At 36.5% G+C, this 15965-nt stretch overlaps 1 protein-coding gene across 1 annotated transcript; it reads left to right on the forward strand.

Moving 5' to 3' along the window:
- Window positions 1-13660: 13660 nt before the first annotated feature.
- On the forward strand, window positions 13661-15331 carry LOC145683157 (serine/threonine-protein kinase SRPK-like). The gene has a single exon (XM_081754521.1). It carries the CDS (start codon window positions 13661-13663, stop codon window positions 15329-15331), a length of 1671 nt encoding a protein of 556 aa, XP_081610647.1.
- Window positions 15332-15965: the final 634 nt, after the last annotated feature.

Consider the following 15965-nt stretch of genomic DNA (forward strand, 5'->3'; position numbering starts at 1 on the left):
ATAGACAAAAAAAAAAAAAAAACAAAAAAAAAACGCTGAAATTTTGTACCATGAAAATATGGTTCAGGGGACATTGTTTGATGTACTATGTAACACTACAAGATTAACAGTATTGTCAACCCACCATAAAGTTGTATTATTATTATTATTATTATTATTATTATTATTATTATTATTATTATTATTATTATTATTATTATTATTGAAATGGCACTATGTCAGGTTATTACATAGTTCAAATCTGCACATAAAGCGAGGACTTACAATATTACACCTGTCAAGTAGTGTTGCAAACTAAGGACGCTACTATATCGCAAACAACGAAAAGCAACCAACGTTTGGAGGGTTCTCCAACAATAATAATGGAAATGAGATGAGAGGAACAACACACATCTAAGGTGCTTTAACGTCGAATATTACCATCATTATGTGATGTATTTCGAACAAATAGAAACAAAATTACAAGAAAGTGAAAATTTGACTTTTCAAAGGACTTTACTTCGAAGAACATGTTGAAATAAGCATGACATCGAAGTAGTTCATTGTTAGCAATTCGATATCTCAAACCATTCGGGAGAAATGAAAAAAATTGTATAATTTTGATATATTGGTTGATATGGTGCATTTATGGGGACTTTCTAAAACATTTTTTTAAGTTAGATTTACAAGTTTTGGAATTACATAATTTTAAGCAGTGTTGCAAACTTTAACTGTTTTTACCATATCTTTAGAACGGATTCAGATATCAAATTGCGATCTTTGTATCTATTGAAAACCACCTATGAAATTGAATGAGATACTTATTTAAGAAGTTTTTCGAAATAAAGGCTTTTGAAGAAAGTCAACTTTTCAATCTGTTCGTTCTCTTGAGACACTGAAACGATAAGTGAAAGCCGCATATCACTATCTATTAACGTTTTTTTCCTACTGTGATCAACGTTAAAACCGGAAACGGTTGATTTCTACCACTTCCGGTAGAGAGTTAACGGAGGAGATGGGACCTATTCTTGGAACGCTAAATCGATTGCATAAAACGTTTTGCGATATCTCTTATCGTTCTTGTTCTACGGAAAATAATATTGAAACCGGAAGTACTAGTAAATTACAACCTTTTCCGGTTTGTGTAAGGAGTTGATGGTGATAATGGTGTATTCTCTTAGGAGGCCCTATCACTGCGAAATTAAAATACCGCTAATTTTACAGTAATTGCGTGATATCTTCCAATAGATTAAAGATAAGAGAAAAGTGGAACAAGACCTGCCTAGACAATATTATTTTACGTGAGATACCGTTATCACGACTCACTTATCTGTTTTCGTTTTCCAACCAATTAGAAAATCGGCATTTATTTTCGCGTTTCTAAATAACTGCAAACGGAAAGCTACTAGATGACTCATGATAACGGTAACTCATGCAAAATAACATTGTCTAGGGAGTTCTTGTTCCACTTTTCAATTATCTTTAATCTATTGGAAGATATCACGTAATTACTGTAAAATTAGCGGTATTTTAATTTCGCAGTGATAGAGCCTCTTAAGGTTCTGAATCAATTACAAGGAAATCGCTTTTCGCTACCTATTACCGTTTCTGTTCTATAGTGATGAACTTTAAAACCGGAAGTGGTTAATTTCTATTAGATCCAGTTTGAATAGATGGTTAACGGAAGATATGGAACCTATTTTTGAATCTATTGCCAAAAACGCTTCTCCTTTCTGTTATCGTTTTGGTTTGAAAATCAGTATTCTAATCGGAAATACTAGTAAAATTCAAGCACTTCCGGTTTTGGTATAGTGTTGTAGATCGTGATGGTATGTTGCCTTGAGACGCTGAACTGATTGGTAGAAACCAGTTGTCACTATCTGTTACCATTTTTTTTTCTATGGCGATAAACAGGAAACCGGAATAGGCTAACTTGAACCACGGGATGCGGAATTGATTGCAAAAGCCACTCCTCCATATCTTTTACCATGTTTGCTCTGTTGAAATCAGTATTGTAGCCGGAAGTACTAATAAAATTAAAACACTTTTGGTTTTGGTTTGTGTCGTAGATGGTAGTGCTATGTTGCCGTGAGACGTTGAATCGATTGCAAGGATTCACTTGTCGTTATCTATTCGTGCTTTTGTTGTACGGCAAAAAAAAGTTGAAACCAGAAATAGCTAATTTCAACCACTTCCAGTTTGAATAAGAGGTTAATGTAGGAAATTGAATTTTTTTTTTTTTTTTTGGAAAGCTTAATCTATTGGAGAAACCGCTTCTCGATATCTCTTCCTGTTTTTGTTCTGATATTTCTCGACAGGCAAATGGATATAACACAGAGAGAGCGATGGAGATCGTAGATGGACAGGTAAACTCTCTTAGGAAACCAGGCATACAAGATTGACAAAAGCAAAATTTTTACTGGATACCACAAATGACAAGAAGGGGCCTACACATCCTAATATTAGGTGGCGTGACGAAATTAGGTAGCACTGCGAATATCTTGGAAACGAATTATCCAAGATAGACATTTGTCAAAAAGTATTGGAAAGACTTTAATCCAACAATGGATCGACAGTTATTGATAATGGTATGTACGCGTTTCAAATATGTATAAATAACCCTCACCACTACACTCATGTGATCCCAGTTCTCATTCTTGATGTCTTTGTATTTGAGATTAAGAAATAAACGCTTATATACCTTGCACTCAGAAATCATATGTTTAACCCTGTAGCTGTAAGAATTTCTAAAAAACAAAGATAGTTAAACTAAAATTTACTGTATCGGGGAATAACTGGGTAAAATTTACTATGTCTGGGTATAACAAACGGTCCTGTGAACTCGAAATATTTTAACAACCGGTTCTAGAGAACCGACTGAATAGCACCACTGCTTCCGACACTAATACATTGCATAGTTTGGAAGTCTAATAATACGTATGTGTGCTATATTCGCTATTTATGTTTCTACAACAATGTAGTTTTTCTTTTTTACTTGGAACTTTTTTGTAAACTTAGCAAACGTCATCATTTCTGGTTCATCTAACAGCTACCAGGGGCGTCCGAAGAAAGTTTTCTAGGGGGGCATCTCCATGGTTGCTATATTATGTCTGGTATTTAATATACGTGGTTTGCTATGTGACGTATACATTTCATGAGCCAGGGATCCCGGTTCTCCTGCCCTCTCCTCGGACGCCCATGGCAGCTACCAAGGGCGCCGATTTGTCTGTAAATTTGAGGGGGCCCACTCAGACACAGAAGGTATATATATGAGAATGTTAAGACGAATTGCATTCAAATCATGCCAGATATTATATATTCATAAATACACTAGGGGGGCCCGGGCCCCCGGCCACCCCAGGATCGGCGCCCTTGGCAGCTACCATTATCTTTTATGGTGCGTCGGGTTAAATTTTTGATAGGAGGGCATAGAGTAATTATTTCGTATCATCTCATTTAGTTTATACTGCAAAATCTTTCATGTTTGCCTTAGTCTTTCATTCCCTTCATTTCCAGTATCAAGGCGTGAAAAATCAGCGCTCGAGGCGAGAGTATACAACGGCGTCCCTGTACATATCAGTGAGGTCGACAGACCAGTCGCGAAGCGCCATCATGGTTGGCGCGAAGCGTAAAAGAAATTTCAAAATAAATCCTGCTTTTCCTTGCTTCTGGGTACTTTTTATTACTTTTCCCTTCGATTTTATATACGTGCACATGCGTCTTATTCTCGAATTTTGCGCCCCCTTACTTTGGCGCCCGGGACCGTCGTCCCGCTCACCCCCTCACATCACGGCACTGTTCATTTTCCCTAATCTGATTGGAAACCATTGCTCACTATTGCAGTTTATAACGCTTTCATTCTTTCAAGTGGGACATTTTTTTTATTCAATCGGCAACTGTTTCACAAGTGTAAAATACTTATTAAAAAGAAAGGAAACAAAAATTTTCCTCTAAGGAGCAGTATCTGTTACAGATATAAACAATACTAGGAAATATTTTGCAACGATATCCCAAGGCTCTTAGCTGGAAATACTCATTTCTTATATAAATATTATTTTATTTATGTGTGTCAAATTTTTTAGGCAGTGGCCGATCGTTCTATGCAAATTTTCTTCACACTCCATATGACTCTTACCTGTTTTTCATAAGAAGATCGCAGATGGTAGCACACTTCTAAGTTTCCATGAAATGGAAGTTGGTTTTTTTTCGTAGCAAAGCTGTTATTATATGTTTACATGTTTAGAAATTACTATAGTTAGCGCAAGGAGTAAATTGTTAAGTGTTTCGCGTCAGCAGACAATTGAAAACTTACTGTACCACTAATATGCATTGCTTAAGTGTTGTTTAACCCTCGCACTACCAATGGTGGAGGGGTACTATCTGCCCACCCCAATATATTTTTGTAATTACTCTTCTAATCGTTTCTTTAAAATTATATATATATATATATATATATATATATATATATATATATATATATATATATATATATATATATACAGGGTGAGTCAAAAGTCCTTGGACACCTGCATAAGTTTGAAAATCGACGGGAAAAGTAAAAAGTGATGATGGGAACTGAGGTGTGATGAGGGGCCGCAACTTTTGGAGTGTATATCATTCATGGCCGCCATCTTGAAATCTGCCATTTTGGATTCAAGTCAATTTTTTAAATGGGAAGGGAGTTGTATGACACATGAAATAACACTAGCTTAAGCTCAGAAATTTAGTGGTGTAATTTTTTTTTTTTTTTATCGTGTACAGTTTAGAAGTTATTAATGTTCAAAGGTGGGAAATTACCTCGATACTGAATGCTACAACACATGTTGTACGTGTTGTCCATCCCGTGCAATGCACAACTGTAGTCGCCGCAACCACTCTGACTGCACATGGAGGAGAATGTCTTGTATATATATATATAATTCCTCAATATGTTTAACTAAAGTGTAAACCTTACGGTGGTGCAAATTGAACGTCATGGTGTATCATAAATTTGCTATTTTAAGTTGGAGAGCACAAAGACCTCCCTTCCCTCCGTTAGTAGAAGATGTGACCGACATTTAGAAGTGTCACTCCTAGATGGCAGTATATTAATAAATAATTGTATTCCGTCTTTTCTGAATTTGGCGGTTAGTCTTACCCCATGTATTGTTTATTTCAGTCATTGTAGATGTTTTGGTGAGTTTCACGTTGGTGTGTCTCCTAAATATGCCATTTTAAGTTGGTGGACACAAAGTTGGTAGGAGATGTGACTGACATTTAGAAGTGTCATTCCTAGATGGCAGTGTAATAAATAACTCTATCCCGCGTTTTCTGAATTTAGCGGTTAGTCTTATCCCGTGTACTGTTCACTTCAGTCCCTGTAGATTTTTATGAGAGTTTCTAACTTGTTTCTTTTATATATTTAATTTTAAACAAGGATGTTATAAAATAGAAGATCTGCCTATATGTATCTTCACCCTATTAAATTAATGAAGCCAAAAAACAACCGAGCATCGGCAAGACTGATTGGCTACTCTCGTTTTCGGCATCGTCTGATTGGCTACTTTCGTTTCCGCCGTGATTGTTGGCTCAAAACTCTGCGATCTTATTGGGCGGAGTGGGCAGAGTAGGGGTGGCAAAACTGTGACTTATGGCTTCAAGATTTTGTTGTAAGGGCAGATCCTCTATTTTATAAGATCGTTGATTTTAACAGGTGGGTACAAAATGTCTCCCCTTAGTACAAGTAGTCCGCGTTACGAAAAAATATCTAGGTAGTGCGACGGCTAATTTCTGCATTTGTCTGGTCTTACATGCTATAACTAAGTTTTATCGCCACAGAGCACCCGCGCTGGTTTGACACCTAACACACCGAACATGTTACAGTTGTAGGGGAAGGGGTGGCATTGTGGTCCACGCTTCACGAAATAAAATAATAAATAAATAAATAAATCTTTCAGTTTTTTTTGTTCCATTATCATACCCTGTAGGCTAAAATAAATAAGATAATGAATGAAATAGTGGAATGAAGAAAGTGAGAGGAAAGAAGAAAACCCCGAGAAAATTCATGCACGTGGTATTTTGTTCACCACAAAACCCACTTTTAGTTGTCATAAGGTGCAATTCATTGGGGACTAAGTCTCTTTAAAGAACATTTTTTTTACTCGATATTTCTGTGCTTTTATTAACGTCCAACGGCTATACTCCAACGCCAAGGTAGACGGTGATGGTATTGATAATGGAAAAACCGGAAAGGAACGTGAGAACTGAGAGAAAGCTCACTCACATGATGTTCGTCTACCACTTGGTGGGAGCTTGGCTCGAACTAGGAATCCCAGACCTGAGCGCTCTACCACTGAGCCACCAACTGCAGCCCTTGATGTTTCTGTGTTCATGTCTCGATCGAGTCGAGTCTAATAGCTTGAAAACTGAAAGAAAGTAAAACTAGAGTAAAAAAAAAATCGAACAGTGAAAACAAAAACGTCCTAGAGCTCTCACTTCTGGTGCGCGATGTCCTTGGTTTATCGATCCCCACACCAAATGAGTTTGTACTGGAAAGTATCGTGTTCGTAGGTTTCCTTAGTGTTGTCCCGTTTCCTCCCACATTCTGATCCCACCAATTATTTCATAATCTAGGATTTAAGGAGATTAGGATTTAGATTTCTGGGCTTTTGGCATGTATGGCCATGTTAGCCCGTCACGTATAAGGGACGTCCCTCGGCGATCACACTATCCGCGAAAAAGGAAGGAAGGAAGCTGCCTGGGATCTGTATGTTAGGTACCACCCAAACATTCACCTGGTGTGAATGAGGAAAATCCAGAAAAACCTCATACAGGATGGCTGGCCTGAAAAGGATTTTTACACTTTTTCGACCGAGTGCCTCCACCAGGAATCGAATCCGGGACCGCTCGCGCCGAAAATGATGGCTGTTTCATAATCATTCAATTTGTTAATCATCCGTGTCCCTTAACTTACAGTGCATACCCATGGGACATTAAAAACTAGAATTTTTATTTCATTTTTTATATTACAATTGTTCAGATCTCACTTCTCATAAATCCATCTTCGTTATAGTTTTAGTGGCTAATGCGAGTGCTTTGGTGCACGAGATCTCGGATTCGATTTCCGATGGGAGAGCATTAAATGTACTTCAGAGGTTCAGATCAGATCCCAGTTTAAATTGTTGACTTCTTCCTACATAGCCTCACTGCTGACAAAATACGTAGATCTGTTTGATCCTATCCATTATTGACAACGTTGCTCATTGTTGCCCATTGTTGACATGCAAAAAATATTTGGGTATCTTTTTCAAATGTGACCAATTTCACTTAAATACGATAATCTAAAACGATGTAATATCACTTTAAAGTGTGATAGTATCTTTATGGACACTCTGTATATGAAAACGAAAGTTACTACGTTTGTAACTTAATAACGCTTGAGCCATTCGACTGATCTCGATCAAATTTTCAACATAGATGTGGTTCGGGACTGGGATGGAATTTATCATTTCACTTTGAAGATACAACTTAGAGGAGGGGGAGGAGGGAGATATATATAAAAGTAAATAAAACTTAAAACTCTTGAAATACGAGACCACTCTCGATCGAATTTGCCATTAGTCCAGTAAATAAAGGAAATAAATTGGCTTTTGTCGAGACTAATTAGTAATAAGCTGAAACTTTGCCAGTTATTACATCATAAAGGGAGTATTTCCTTAGAAGTCCCCAACCCTTGCCCTCTCGCTTGCCCCCTCACGGTCCTAAACATGCATATCTGCATACTTACATTGAAATGTCAATAATTCGATTATGCCAGCTCGTATCAATATGATTTTTTAAAAGTTAGTTTCCTCCTATTACGTTCTTTAAATTATGTCCTTATGGTGCTATTGAAATAAATTGCTGAAAAAGTAGATTTTTCAATATAATGTTCAACATTTTTGTTAATATTACTAATAACCTGATAACGCTACAACAAAATGTTTCAAATTAAACTTTTAGCTTGTTTTATTAGCTTTAGAATGATATACATATTAATAGGTTTATAGAAATGGGAATGATGTCCAGAGAGTTCTTACCAAATAACTGCAGGTGCGGAAAGTCATCCTCCTACACCGGCTATTCGCGCGCAGTACCCTGGCTTTGACACTACGTCAGTTTCAGTGAGAGATTTCTAAAATTTGTATCTGCTAAATGATCTTGTGCAGTAGAAGTGAAAAGTATTTAATGAGTATCTAATAGGTTCTTTTTTTCTGTAAGGTTTTTGGTTTATAATTTGAAATGTAGGCATAGATTAGTTAGTATGCCTTTAGTATACTGCTTGGTCATCTTTAACTAGAACGTAACAGTCTGATTATTGTCTACATGTTCATAGTCAATTTAGAGTTTTATCTTTTAAAAATCTACAAATTTACGTTCTGTTTAAATGCGAAATAACAGTTTTGAAGGTCAAGACAAGGCATTGAAAGCTTTAATCACTACATGATAATTCACAGTCAATTTAAAAAATACGAGTAGTATAAAATATGTAATACGCCTGGATGAAAATAAAATGTGATTCATTTTAAACACTAAATTTCAATTTAAAATACATAACTCTTTATAACATTTTGTGATTACACAACATTTAATCATTTTCGAGCTGGAAATATTACTATTTCTTTTTGTCAATATCACTTACCGTAATTAATAACAAGAAGTAGAAAGTATTGTTCCTAATTTTAAACTTGAATTTCGATATCATTTTGATTAATGAAACTTAATTCAGTCAGTGACATGAGTGTAGTAATAATTTCATATTGTTCCAGGCTACCTGAGCAACATTAATATAAAAAAAACAAAGAATAATTTTCATTTAATTTGTGTAATTTTTGGAAATGAAGTTAACGTAGAGACTGTAGTTGTAAAAATGGTGTACATTCTACTCGTGAAGCTAGTGTACAAAGAAAAAGTGATGTACATGAAAAATCATGTAGAATGAGTATTAAAAAAGCGCAACTTTTAAGAATACAATTAATTCGAGGTGCAAAAACCTTATTCCCGATCTCCATGGTTACACACAGCTGTGAATAATCTTGCGCCAAATATGTAGAAATGTAGGGTTAGATTATTCCACCATGTGTGAACACTGTAATGAACTTTTCTGCCATAATTCTCCTACCTACGACGATGTTAGCGATTGTAATGATGACGAGTGTGAACAGTGTAGCATTTGATTTTAACCAGATTAGTCTGAGAGCTGAATTGACTTTTATCAGCCAACAAGTCAATAGGACAGACTTTTATCAATCGATTGTATAAACTGTGTAGTAATATTGTAGAAAGTAGAATATTTGATTCTACAAGTCAGAATCAAAAAGTAAGGCTAAAAATGAACCACTATATGCTAGTAACTCTTTGTTTTTGTGTGTTGTAGGTATTGATGGGCAGTATCCCTGGTGACCGCTAGAAAGCAACACGGTGACGCAGTTGCAGATAATAGCAGTTCGAAGATGGCAGGGCTACTGGAAACATGGTCAAATGTTAAAATGCGAAGTGTGGTTTCTGCATGCAAAGGGGAAGAAACCAACCGAAATCCATCGGGAACTTGTGGAGGTGTATGGCAACGTGTCATCCAGGAAACAAGTGTGGTGTTGGTGTAGGGAATTTGAAAATGGGAGGACTGACATCACTGATGAGAATCGAAGTGGCAGACCGGCAACGTCTGCTGGCGACCAGATTTGTCAGGTGGAGGAATGATTAGGGAGGATAGACGAATCACACTATTACACGTTGCAGAGGTACTGAACATTTCGTATGGTTCCGTTCACAGTATTGTTCACAACACACTTGGCAACCGCAAAGTGTGTACACATTGGGTACCACGGAATCTCACAGAAACGGACAAAAACAGACGAATGGGCATTACTCTGAACCACCTGACCCGTTATCAACAAAAAGGGTCTTCATTTTTGTATCGCATCATTACGGGTGATGAGACACCTGTATCATTGCGGACACCTGAATCGAAACGTTTCTCCACGATGTGGAAACATCCTTCATCGTCCCCATCCAAAAAGTTTAAAACAGTAACATCTGCAAGGAAAACAATGGTCACTGTCTTTTGGGACCACCTTGGTGCGATTCACCTGGAATTCCTTCCACCGGGTACCACGATCACTGCTCGAACCTACTGCCAGACGTTGGACAGACTGAGAGAGGCCATACGTCGGAAAAGATCTGGAGCACTAAGGAAGGGAGGGTATCTTGTTGTTACACGACAATACTCGACCGCACACAGCCCATCTCACCCGTGACCATGTCACACGTTTCAATTGGGAGGTTTTTGGAACACCCTGCATACAGCCCGGACCTTGCACGCAGCGAACTCCATCTCTTCGGACCAATGGAGAAGCATCTTCAAGGACAACGCTTCAACACAGTGCAAGAAGACAGGATGCAGTGAAAACCTGATTGAACAGCCTTGACACAGATTTCTTCCACAGTGGCATTGATGCATTGGTCACCCCTGGAACAAGTGTTTAGACAAATATGACGACTATGTGGAATGTTAGTTTGCAGTATACCCTGTAACAGTATAGGCAATCGAAGACATAAATATTTCTGAAAAAAAAAAAAACAGTTACTTAACTTTTTGATCCTACCTTGTACTTTGTTTGTTGTGTGTGGTCCGTGATTATGTTATTGCAGTATAAAGTACATTATTTTGCACTGTTAAGCACCTACCAATTATTGCCAGTCCAGGACATGGCGGGACCATTGGTGGTGGATAATGGAACACCCCTGATCAAAATTAGAAATAATCCCCGAACCAAAGTTGGTCATATTAAACTGCAATAATACAAGTAATAAACAAATTCATAAAATAAAGCAACCAAAATTTGTAATAACCATTACAAATAAAATAGTGACATATATGTTTATTAAAAATATGTCATGGTGTCTTGTGTATATATACAGTAAAACCTGTCTTTAACGGACCCTTTATTAAACGGAAAACTGTCTTAAACGGAAATATTTCACGGTCCCATGAATTTTGGAGAACAAAACGCGTAAAACTCCCTTCATTAAGCGGAAACTGTGTTACGCGGACAACGGAAAGAAAAATAAACATTTAACGGAAAATTCGGAGTTCCGGACTACAGCGTTTAGAAGATGTTTAGACATTCTGTGAGACATATACATTACACTGTCTGCGATAAAATGTTCGTCCTTTTGTTAAATATTTCTGGACAGTGTTGACCTTCCCCAACCACTACTCATATTCACCCCCACAAACTGTCCTTAATCCCCGCAACTTAATCAAGAATCATACGGAATGTCGGAAAGAAGAAAACGAGATACAGGAAGAAGAGGAATACGATACCGAGTTCCAAGAAGAGTGTAGAATAAATACATATCAAGATGCTCTCAGAAGTTTAAAGAAATTGCAAAAATTTGCCTTACGGAAAAATGATTCTGATTCACTTAGTATAATTTCTCAGGCTAAACTGTATGCGGAAAGTCAAGCAGCCAAGCAGCAATGTACACAGAAAACCCTGCTTGGCTATTAGAAAAATAAAGAAAACGTGTGCATAGCATATTTTGTATTCATTTTAATTTTTTTGTGTATTTATTCGTAGAAGAAAGAAGTACTGTAATCGAACAATGTACGTACAGCAATATATTTACTCAGTATGCCCCTTTATAACATGTATTTTTTTTTAAGAAAGGAAAGGTCTACCTCCACTAAGCGGAAACCTGACTTTAACGGAAATTTTTGCATGTCCCGCTCGATTCCGCTAAAGACAGGTTTCACTGTACATATATATATTTTAAAGCTAAGAGTTATATTTCGTTCCGTTTGTCATATTTTCCTAGTATATTAGAAGGGTAAGAGTGCTGCTACTGGATTCGATTCTCCGAAAGTATCTCATTTGTATTGTCAAACAGGATTAAGAAATATTCTTTCCTCTTCGTAATTCTTCTAGATATTGCAACAAACCTTAGCACATATATTATGCATAGATAATAGTATTCTTCAAGGTTGATTATATTCAGGCATCTGTACCCGGTACCGCTTCAGGGGTCCCCGAATTTCAAAAAGGGATTTTCGGAGTGAGATTTTCACATTTATCCTACAAATTCTTTTATTTTGTACGTTATGAACACATACTGATGGTACCATTTAAAATCTTGTTTCATTTTGAAAAGAATAACGTATTAACCATGATACTTGGATGTATGGTATTGTGTTTGGAAACATATTTTTATATATGTCCCATTTTTCTGTATTTACATATGAAAGTCGGTATTGTCGAGGAGAATTGAGAAATACTTTTCCCTTGTAACTATTTTAGATATTGCAATAAAACTTGGAACACACATTACATATAGACCATAGTATTTTGCAAGGTAGATTATATTCAGGTACTTGTTGCCAGGGTTACTCCAAAGGGCACCAAATTAAAAAAAAAAAATTGGAGGGAAAATTCTCTATTCTACCCTGAATATCCCTTCCCGCGTACACGATGCAAACATGCGCATGATACCACTGAAAGCATGATTTGTTCTAAAGAGAATGATGCATAATTCATGATACTCGGACCAGTAGTACTGAAGTAGTAGCTACTTAACTGAAAGTTAACATTTCCCTTAAAAATGCGAGTCTAAAAGGGAAAAGGGAGTAGAGAGAAAAGCAAGAGGGAGAGGGTTGGGGACTTTTCAGAAAATACCCCTTATATTATGGTCTAATATTCCTGAAAAAATCAGCTTGTTACTAATTAGTCCCGGGTCAAAACCTTTATTGACCGGACTACATATAAATGAGGTTCGAGTCTGGAATGTTTTTTATCATTTCACTTCGACAGTGCAACTTTGGGAAGGTGGAGGAAGAGATATATATAAAAATGACCGATATTACTGTCCAATCCATAGTTTTCCGGATCGCTGAGATGAACAGTGACACTTTCGATGCCGTTTAATACATATTCAGTCCCGCAACTTGGAGGAGATGGAGTGGGGGAGATATACAAAAATGATCTAAAATGAGCGATATTACTGTCGAATCCATAGTTTTCGAGAACGCTGAGATGAACAGTGACACTTCCGATGCCATTTAAATCCAAATTCAGTCTCCATTAGCACTTTATGTCCAAAATGAAACATATACTCCCAGTATTAAGAACGGGTATTCGGCTAGTATTTTATAACAATGGAAAATAGATAATATTCAAATGTAAAATGACTAAAGAATCCATTGTTGCGACTTGAAATTTTGAACTCCCGCCAACCTCTGATACTATATGCATTTAAATGAAAGTGACATGATTAATGACAGTTAAGATCCAGTTCGTAGCAAGTGCTAAGTCCATTCAAAAATTGCCAATCAATTCAACCGTTAGCTCGTGATTCGACGACAGACAAGGTTAAATTCATTCTTATTAATTTAGAGAAAGTCAACAATATCAGATGTCAATTTCCATGATTTTGTTAAAAAAAAAATAAGAAATTATTTGAATTAGTTTAGATTTAGTAAAAGCAGGATTAAAAATGACGTGATAGCACGTTACGTAAGTAACTCTTAGTTTTAAAATCACAAAAAATACTGTATGTGCCGTAATATTATTTCTAAATACCGTCATGTCACAAATAAAGTAATTCTTCATGTAGAAAAGTGTTTAGTATTACTGTTAGAATTCTTGATATCTCGCCGTCCAACAGAATGCGAGGATTGAAAAGACCAATTTCCGAGTCATCACTGTCTGCATCAAAGGTGGCCAAAATTATGAAAGTACTTGGTATCCTTAGCTTCCAGAATAACAATAGAAGGTCGACATCTTCGATAGATGGAAAGAATGACCTTCAAAAATATTACTTCGCTTCTTATTGTGATAATCTAGAAGACGACAATCATTCATCGACATCTGGTAGTGAATCGGAGAGTTGCGAGTTATCGGAAGAAAGCATTGAACCCTCGGATGATGAGTGTCGCAATTCTTCATCAGGGTCAATGTGTTCTGTTTGTGCTAATGGCAATGATGATGATGATGAATATTCTACAGATGATGATGGCGACTATGGTGACTATTCGCTCAGACGACGTTTAAGTATCTCCGAAAATTCCAACAACGTACGGCGCAACGGGAAAAGGTCAAAAGGTACAAAACGAGATCCGAACAACAAAGCCAGTGATTGGTTTGATTTATTAAACGTTGAGGACAAATTTGGAAGTGATCATCGTTCAAAGGAAGTAGGCTACCATTATCCTGCCCAAAAGGGAGAGGTATTGAATAGAAGGTATTTCGTTATAATGCCCATTGGCCGCGGACACTACTCAACAGTGTGGTTAAGTTACGACAAGAAGGACCAAGAATTTGTAGCTGTCAAAATAGTGAGAAACAATGATCGATATGGAAAACAAACTTTACGAGAAACGAGGTTACTCCAAACAATCCAAAAAGTTGATATCAAAGATTTCAAGGGCAAGAAAATCGTACAAATTAAAAGTGGATTCAAATTTTCGACCGCCAACAGACAACACGTTTCTATTGCCTTCGAACTGTTGGGACCGAATTTGTTGGATTTAATAAAGTATAGACATTATAATGGACTTTCTATTGAAACTGTGAAATGCGTTATGATTCAACTTCTAGACACATTAGTTTATCTACACGACAAGTGTAAAATGATCCATACTGATATAAAGCTAGAAAACATTTTGATTTCCTTGAGTGAAAGAACAGTGTTTGAATTAGGAGTAAAAGCGATACGAGACAGCGAAGTCGATGCCAAAGAACTAAACTTACACAAAAGGAAACAGCTCAAAGCACAAAGTAAATGTTTCTGCAGCCGTCATTTGCGAGGTACGAAAGCAAGAAACAAAGATTTTCAGCATCTGAGCGTAAAGTTGGGTGATCTTGGTAATACGTGCTACGTCAATCACAAAATTAGGAAAAAAATACAAACACGAGAGTACAGATCTCCTGAGGTAATTATCGGGGCTCCTTACGACACAAGTGCTGATATTTGGAGTTCCGCTTGCGTCGCATTCGAACTTGCTACTGGACACTTTTTGTTCCCCGTTCCTCTAAATGCAGATAAATTTATGCAGGATGTTGAACATTTGATTCGTATGACAGAAAAGCTTGGACCAATTCCACACTACATAGCAATGTCAGGAAAGTTTTCTTCCGAATTCTTCGGAAGAAGTGTACAAACAAGTAACAATAAACGAAAAGTTGTGAGTATATATGACACACTCAGAAATTGTTATAATTGGAGTAAACGTGATGCTAAGGACTTTTCCGAGTTTCTTCTGCCGATGCTTGAATATGACACCAAAAAACGGGCTACAGCTTCGGAATGTTTGCGACATCCATGGCTAAGGGCTTGATAGCAACGCCAAGATTAAATGGTTCCCTTTTCATCGGAATATGAAGAATAAGACATAATTGTATGAAATACATGATAACACTTATTTATTGTATTTTGATAATTCACTTTTAATAAAATCCAGTTTTGATAGCCGTGTAGCCATCAAGTTATTTACGGGGTACATGACTTTTTCAGAGAGGCTGACTTTCGTATACTTGAAGAACACCAAAAGTTTTCGTTCAGAATATGAAAGCGTTAGTAACTCTCTAGACACACATAAAAACGTACAGTCAGAAACAATATTAAGTATAGGTTTGAGGTATAAGAAATGATAGCTCTAAGTTATACTTAATATTGTTTCTGACTGTACATGTTAAAATTGCATATTATTATTATTATTATTATTATTATTATTATTATTATTATTATTATTATTATTATTATTATTATTATTATTATTATTATTATTATTATTACAGTGAAACCTCTGAATAAACGGACACCAATGGGACATGAATTTTTGTCCGTTATTGAGAGGTGTCCGTTACAGAGAGGTTCAGAAATTGAATTTCTCACAACGGTAATTGTATGCAGTAATATACAGTGAATTCATTATGTATGAGCGTACTTACGTAAAATTCAATATGAAAATA

Source organism: Thermobia domestica, chromosome 4, assembly GCF_964235325.1.
Source record: "Thermobia domestica chromosome 4, izTheDome1.hap1.1, whole genome shotgun sequence".
Taxonomy (NCBI): domain Eukaryota; kingdom Metazoa; phylum Arthropoda; class Insecta; order Zygentoma; family Lepismatidae; genus Thermobia; species Thermobia domestica.

Bases quoted from the DNA above. Each gene is read 5' to 3' on its own strand.
- LOC145683157 (XM_081754521.1), top strand. From the start codon at position 13,661: ATGCGAGGATTGAAAAGACCAATTTCCGAGTCATCACTGTCTGCATCA.